Source organism: Genypterus blacodes, unplaced genomic scaffold (genome assembly GCF_046128005.1).
Source record: "Genypterus blacodes isolate CSIRO-AG114 ecotype Tasmania unplaced genomic scaffold, CSIRO-AGI_Gbla_v1 ptg000730l_1, whole genome shotgun sequence".
NCBI classification, from domain to species: domain Eukaryota; kingdom Metazoa; phylum Chordata; class Actinopteri; order Ophidiiformes; family Ophidiidae; genus Genypterus; species Genypterus blacodes.
Window position 1 is genome coordinate 27627 of NW_027467402.1, and position 7374 is coordinate 35000.

The window sequence follows — 7374 nt, forward strand, 5'->3', positions numbered from 1 at the left end:
TGTGTGTGTGTGTGTGTGTGTGTGTGTGTGTGTGTGTGTGTGTGTGTGTGTGTGTGTGTGTGTGTGTGTGTGTGTGTGTGTGTGTGTGTGTGTGTGTGTGTGTGTTCAAACTTTGCTTCAGAGGTTGAACACAAATAAAAACAGATGAAGTTTAAAGAAAGAAACGGGACAACACGTCAACTTTCATCAGCATTTACCAGTTAGAAAAAGACAGATTAGAGGACAATACGTCGCAGTGTTTCCCTCTCTGTGCTACAGCCCCAGTGGCCAACAGGGGGCGCTGCAGGGCCAAGCAGGAAGTCACCTGACGGAAACGCCGTGGTGAACACATCGGTCTCGGCCTCATGTGGGCCCGTGTGAGGTCACAGTCACGTCTGTCCCTCAGATGTCTTTAAATGGACCGCAAGCACATAAACGTCTGACCTGAACGCCCCTGTGACAGTGAGTGGAGTTGAACCAGCAACCTCTGGACCCCTATCTGCTCTCCACTCACCAAGTTGGAGCAAAGCAGAAGAAGAAGAAGAGTCTCCCTGAAACTGGATGAAAGATTATACTGCTGTTGTTAAATAAAGTGAGTGGAACACTGATGAACCCCTTCAGCTTCAGACTGACACGTGACCTCTGACCCCAGACCTCTGACCTGCACATGGAGAACAACACAATACAGTACGATTTCCCTGCCATGGTGCAACAACTCAGTCACATTTGTTCATTTCTCTTCAAACAGGAACACAAAATTACACAATCAATCAAAACATAATACATAAATAGCTTTTTTCCCTTTAAATCATTTATAAACGCACGACTCTGCTACGACATCATCTGACCCTTAGATAAATTAACAATATCAACAACAAATAATAATTATAATAATAATAATATTAATATAAAAGCCGTCTGTTTTCATATAAATCTGGGTAGCTTACAGAATGACGTGATGAGGGGGCGGGGCCAGAGGAGGGGCCGGGGGCGGGGCTCTGTTTCTCATCCTTAGAGTTCAGTCGAGTCTTTGTCTGCCCTCCCCCCATTTGTCCCTGAGGGGCCGGGACCGGTCCACATCAGGGCCCCTGAGTTGTTTGCCCCCCCCCTCGCCCCCGCGACGGTGACAATACTTATGACAAGAGGCACGAGGAAGTGAGAAGCTGCAGGCGGCAGCGAGGTCGATACCTCGCGTGGGAAGGGGGCGGTCCGTGTCGTGACCCCGCCCCATCTCCCTTCCGGTCCATCTCCGTAGTTTGGATCTCACTTGAAATCTCTGTACGGACCCTGAGTACCATGACGCGTCCGATCCCTCTGACTTTGACCTTTACGCGACCTTCTGTAGCACCATCTGACCCCGCCCCCCCCCCCCTCCCCTCCCCGCCCGGGGGTCACAGGGGTCACCGCCCGGGGCAGGTGGTGGGCTTGATGCAGCGACCCTGGAACAGCACCAGGTTGGCCGGGCAGTGGCAGCCGGCCACACAGGGCTTGTGGCACGGGGCCACCTCGTTCCAGTTGTCGCAGGTCTTGGTGCAGCCAGGACCACAGGTGTCGTACACCGCACCGTGCTTACACTGAGTGGCTACAGGGAGAGGGGGAGGAGAGGAGGGGAGGAGGAGGAGGAGGAGGGGAGAGGAGAGGAGAGGAGAGGAGAGGAGGGGAGAGAAGAGAGGGGGGAGGAGGGGAGAGGAGGGGAGAGGAGAGGAGGGGAGGGGAGGGGAGAGGAGAGGAGAGGAGAGGAGAGGAGAGGAGAGGAGGAGAGGAGAGGAGAGGAGAGGAAAGGAGAGGAGAAGAGAGGGGGAGGAGGGGAGAGGAGAGGAGAGGAGAGGAGAGGAGGAGGGGAGGGGAGGGGAGAGGAGAGGAGAGGAGAGGAGAGGAGAGGAGAGGAGAGGAGAGAAGAGAAGAGAAGAGAGGGGGGAGGAGGGGAGAGGAGAGGAGAGGAGAGGAGAGGAGAGGAGGGGAGGGGAGAGGAGAGGAGAGGAGAGGAGAGGAGGAGAAGAGAGGAGAGGAGGGGAGAGGAGAGGAGGGGAGGGGGAGGGGGAGGAGGAGGAGAGAGGAGAGGAGAGGAGAGGAGAGGAGAGGAGAGGAGGAGGGGAGAGGAGAGGAGAGGAGGGGAGAGGAGAGGAGAGGAGAGGACAGGAGAGGAGAGGAGAGAAGAGAAGAGAAGAGAGGGGGGAGGAGGGGAGAGGAGAGGAGAGGAGAGGAGAGGAGGGGAGGGGAGAGGAGAGGAGAGGAGAGGAGAGGAGAGGAGAGGAGAGGAGAGGAGAGGAGAGGAGAGGAGAGGAGAGGAGAGGAGGAGAAGAGAGGAGAGGAGGGGAGAGGAGAGGAGGGGAGGGGGAGGGAGGAGGGAGAGAGGAGAGGAGAGGAGAGGAGAGGAGAGGAGAGGAGAGGAGAGGAGGGAGAGGAGAGGAGAGGAGAGGAGAGGAGAGGAGGAGGGGAGAGGAGAGGAGGGGAGAGGAGAGGAGAGGAGAGGAGAGGAGCAGAGGTGTAATCTGGATTAAACTCTGTTCACCACACTCTCACTATGAATGAATTCTGACCCGCCTCTCAGCTGTGCAGTGATTGGCTAATCAGTCCCTGGGCTCTGATTGGTCACTCACCCATACAGGAGGCGTCGGCCTTCCAGGTGACGGGCATGCCCTCCCGCTCGCAGGCTCGGCTGTAGGCGATGAACGACTCACAGTAGCAGTTTTTATGAACTGGACACTCGCACATGTCTGTCACACACGACCTGCACACACACACATGACGCAGAGGAGATCAGGTCATTGAGAGCCCATCAGGTTTCCATAGAAACGCTCGCCTGCTGTTTGTGTTTCTCTCCTCACCTGTAGAACGAAGCGAAGTCGACCACGCGGTGGCACTTCTGAAACTCCCAGGACTTGATCTTCTGACACTCCCTGTGGGCTCGGAACTTCACCTTCACGCTGCCGGGGCAGAGGAAGGAGGTGGGGCGGCGGGGCGGGTGCTGCTGGGAGCAGACCTCGTTTCCCTCCACGCGCCACGACTCGGCGAACTCGTCCACGTCGAACTTGAAGAGGCCGTCGCCCCCCATGGTGTCGTCACGCTTGTGGCCGTTGTAGTTTCCACACAGGCCGCACAGGCGTCCGCGCAGGTGAGGGGCCGCCACCACCTCCACGAAACTGTCCCCGTCCCACGTGATCTCCAGACCTGCAATCACATCATCATCATCATTACCTCATCACACAAGTGTAAACCCAACCAAGCAAATCCATCTGACAGCTTTCAGATCTTTGGTCTGATTCCATCTTCACAGTAAGAATGTAAAGGGAAGCTTGGCCCCGCCCACAGTGACACCCTGTAACCAGGAGATGGAGCTCTAACAACGTACATCTACACTGAAGAAGAAGAAGACCAGCAACAACACATAAACGTTGTTCTAGAAGTCATTTGGACTGAATATGATGGATCCCTGATTTGAAAGAGGAGAAGCTCTGAGGAGACTTGATTCATCTCCACAGGTTAATCCCATTTTCCTGGGTCTCCATCCACACTGAGCCATGTAGCCCAGATGTTCCTCTCGCCTCCAGAACCTCCAGGAGGATTCCCAGACGTTCCCTGGACAGATGGGACGGATGGGATTGATAGGATCCCTCCTGCATGTTCTTCAGAGGGACCTGCCTGGAGCTCCTCACCTGATCAGAGCCTCAACTCCAAGCTCCAGCTGATGTCTAAACATAATAATGACATCATGCTTGTGTGCGAGCCGACCTGCGATGGTGGTGAGCTTGAGCAGGTACCCGTCCAGGTCAATGTGGACTCCGGGCCCGTGGTACGGCAGGGCGATGCGGGTGCCGTTCTTCCGGACCGTCAGGTGCTGATGGAGGCCGAGGATCAAACTTCCCAGTCTGACCTCCACAGACTGAGTCCAGGAGAAGGAACGAGTGCGCCGCGCGTTGTTCTTCACCAAAACCTGCAGAGGTAAGAAGGTGTCGGGTTACAGGACACAGGTCCAGGACAGCAGGTACTGGGAGAAAGAGGTTTATTAGATAGGTTGGCATTACTACACCAAGAGCAGCTTGAGTGTAAACAGCTTTCCACAGCTGAACATGTCAGAGGATCAAAGAAGAAGAAGAACTGTAACTTTGTGAGGAAAGACTCTTTTGTTGTCTGGTGACATCTCAACACTGAAGCTTCTAACGTGTCATGAAGTCATCTACATGCATATCTGGTTGATCATGTGTCAGCTGAGTGCCCTGTCATTTTCCCAAACTTCCTCTCCCGTCGTACCGTGAAGCCGGAGTCTGCCCCGTTGATGTTGACGGCGTTCCCAGGAGCTCCAGAGGCGGCGGCGCCACAGTCCCGGGTCAGCACGTACTGACACGTCCCCTGGAAGTTAAAGGTCCTGCCGTCAAAGGTGTTGTAGTGAGGATCGCCAAAGACCGTGCACACGCCAGGCTCTGGGGGGGAGAAGGAGGGGGCGAGGGGGGCGGGGTTAGTTTGTGTTCACTTCCTGTCTGTCTCTGACTGGACGTCCCCGTGTGGAGGCAAAGAGGAACTTACTCACTTTCAGTGCAAACTGGACAGCAGCCGGTCCTGTTCAGGATCTTATTCTGAGGGGATCAAACACACACACACACACACACACACACACACACACACACACACACACACTGTGAGAGACGTACACACAGCAGCTCCCCGTTCTGACACGTTCACAGTTAAACCAGGATAACCACAAAGACACTGGTACACCAACTTCAACCAACCAACCCTCTGTGTAACACAACACTGTGTGTGTGTGTGTGTGTGTGTGTGTGTGTGTCCATGTTTCAACTTCCATCAGAAGTGCAGATCAGAGGACTCTTTCATACACCTAGATTTTGTTGCCTCATGAAAGCCCTTCACACACACACACACACACACACACCGACCACACACACACGCACACACGCACACCACCTGTCTGTCAACACATGTAGACATTCTCAACAAACTCAATACACACTCCAGAGCCTAACCTCTGCACAAAGGGCACTCTCTCTCTTTGAAGAGGGCTGCCTTTAGACACACACACACACACACACACACACACACACACACACACACACACACACACACACACACAGATTGGCTTTCAGAGGCCTAAATATAGGGAACCTCTTCTTCACTGTCACTCAAACGTCCCACAGACAAAAGGCCGTTAGGAGACACACTGACTCCAGTGACACACACACACACACTCACACACACACACACTCTGCCGACCTGCCGCTGACCGCAGTGTGACCACATTGTGTGTGTGTGTGTGCACAAGTGAGGTGAGGTGTGCTGTGATGACCTCTGTGAGAGAGAGAGAGAGGGACGAGCCACAGGAGCGAGCTTGGACAGGTGTGTGTGTGTGTGTGTGTGTGTGTGTGAGTTCTTCAGTTCTTCAGTTCTTCAGCTCATCAGATCTGAAGGTTTCCTCGTATCTAAAGGCTCCTCGTGAGCGTGAAGGTCACAGTTTGCTTCGTCCAACACGCCGCACCTGTGATCAGAGCGTCCGTGTCAGTGTGAGCTACAACAACAGAGATGGAGCAAAGCGTGACCTTCACACACACGAGGAGACTTTGGTTACGTGGATCCGTTCTTCTTCATGGTGTCTGAAGCTGATCTGTGGGAAGAGGGACTGAGAGTCTAACATCTAAATCCCTCCTAAGTCTGTAAGCTCGGCTCCAGTGACTCACTGAGGAGAGCTTTGAGCTGAAGACCATGAAGTCTCAGGACGCAGCCCCGTGATTGGCTCACAGACTGGCGCTCTCCGGTCCCACATTAAAACCTTCACCAGCTCTGCCTGTCACGCAGAAGAAGAAGAGGTTCGATTCCCAGACCGGGAGAAGCTCGCTGTTTTTGCCGGTGCAGTCGTTGGCAATGTTTCCTCACAGCAAGAAGGTCTGGGTTTGAATCCCGTTTAGGTCTCCCAGTGTGACCTTCAGATGCCGCTGTGTTCTGTCTGTCTGTCCGTCTGGAGGAGCAGACGTCGGCGCTGTGGACTCACGCTGAGGCCTTTAGTAGCTCAATCAGTCACGGCCCACAGCTGATAAATCAGTGGAACGAGGCGTCAGAGGAGGCGTCACGCGTGTGAGGGAGTCGGTCACAGGCAGTAAAGTTTGAGTGTCACACAGATCATAAAGCTGGAGGTTCAGAGAGTGAAAGCGCCGTGGAAACGACAAAGAAGAAGAAGAAGAAGGAGAAGAAGTGTGTTGGTGGAAGTCTGTATGATTGAGCTTTTGTGGAAAATGGACGAATGAAGTGAAGTGTTTGTATCTTGTTCTCCTTTCTTGTCTCTTCTAATGATGAAATGAAGCCTGCACAGGATGCTGGCTGCTGATTGGCTGGAGGACCGGTCACTCACCGAGGGGCAGCTGGTGATTGGGACACATTGTTTAGGTCGACACTCGATGTTTCCTTTCACACAGGCGCACAGAGTGCAGTTCACCGACGACCACATGTCTCCTTCCTGAGGAGAGAGGAGGCAGGACATCCTCAGCATCTTCATCAACCATCCTGTCATCCCTCCATCCTGTCATCCCTCCCTCCCTCCCTCTCTCCCCGTCGTCTCACCCTGTAGATCTTGTTTCGCACTCTGCAGTACTTCACCTCCTCCACCTTCACGTAGGACAGGCACTCCTCGCAGCACTGGTCCCCATGGCAACTGCCGGGACGCGAGCACTTCCTCCTGCACACCACGGTGGAATCCTGACAGGAGGAAGAATCAGTAAGGGAGAAGAGGAGAACGTAGAACTGAAGAGGCAAATGACCTCCTGGTGTGTTTGAGGCTTTAGCTCAACTATTATAATGAATTTGTGTAGTTTGCCTTTAGAGGATGTGTTGTTCTTAAAGGGACTTTGATGTATGGAGCTTGGATCTAGCACTTCCTGTCCTCCGTGCACAAGGAGTGAATCAAAGCGTGTGTGAGTCTTTAATGTGGTGTGGAGGAGGAGGAGGAGGAGGAGGAGGAGCGTTTGATTCGATGCTGCTGGGTACCTTGCAGGTGCAGGTGGTGCAGTTGTCGTGTTTGAAGGAGGTGGCGTTCTCGTAGACCTCGCTGTGGAACAAACAGCTGCCTAAAGACAGATCAAACACCTTCCTCTGACCTGCAGGAGGACACGCACGCACACACGCGCACACACACACACACACACACAGCGTCACTGGAGAGGCAAATCTTTAAAGCACAGTGAATCTACAGGTGATGATGGTTGGGGCAGGAACCAATCAGTATTGCAGTCAGCATCGCATATAATACGAAGCCTTAGACCAGTCAGTGGAGTGTGTGGGGTCTTTACCGAGGCATCTGGGACAGCACTGTCCAGGGGGTGTGTGTGTGAGGTGGGCGGGGCAGGACAGGACAGGACACATCTCTCTCACACACAGAGTCCGTCCTCCCTG

At 54.0% G+C, this 7374-nt stretch overlaps 1 protein-coding gene across 1 annotated transcript in view; it reads right to left on the reverse strand.

Annotated features, from left to right (window-relative positions):
- Positions 1 to 17: 17 nt before the first annotated feature.
- The window catches only part of bmper (BMP binding endothelial regulator), a gene marked incomplete at its 5' end in the record, with an annotated part of 8298 nt that continues 941 nt past the window's right edge, over positions 18 to 7374 (reverse strand). The window contains 10 exons of the mRNA XM_076140635.1: positions 18 to 1561; positions 2580 to 2710; positions 2808 to 3150; positions 3712 to 3913; positions 4231 to 4400; positions 4508 to 4553; positions 6338 to 6442; positions 6547 to 6681; positions 6970 to 7079; positions 7272 to 7371. Of these exons, the coding sequence (XP_075996750.1) occupies positions 1380 to 1561; positions 2580 to 2710; positions 2808 to 3150; positions 3712 to 3913; positions 4231 to 4400; positions 4508 to 4553; positions 6338 to 6442; positions 6547 to 6681; positions 6970 to 7079; positions 7272 to 7371 (1524 nt within the window). The remainder of the gene's footprint in view (positions 1562 to 2579; positions 2711 to 2807; positions 3151 to 3711; positions 3914 to 4230; positions 4401 to 4507; positions 4554 to 6337; positions 6443 to 6546; positions 6682 to 6969; positions 7080 to 7271; positions 7372 to 7374) is intronic.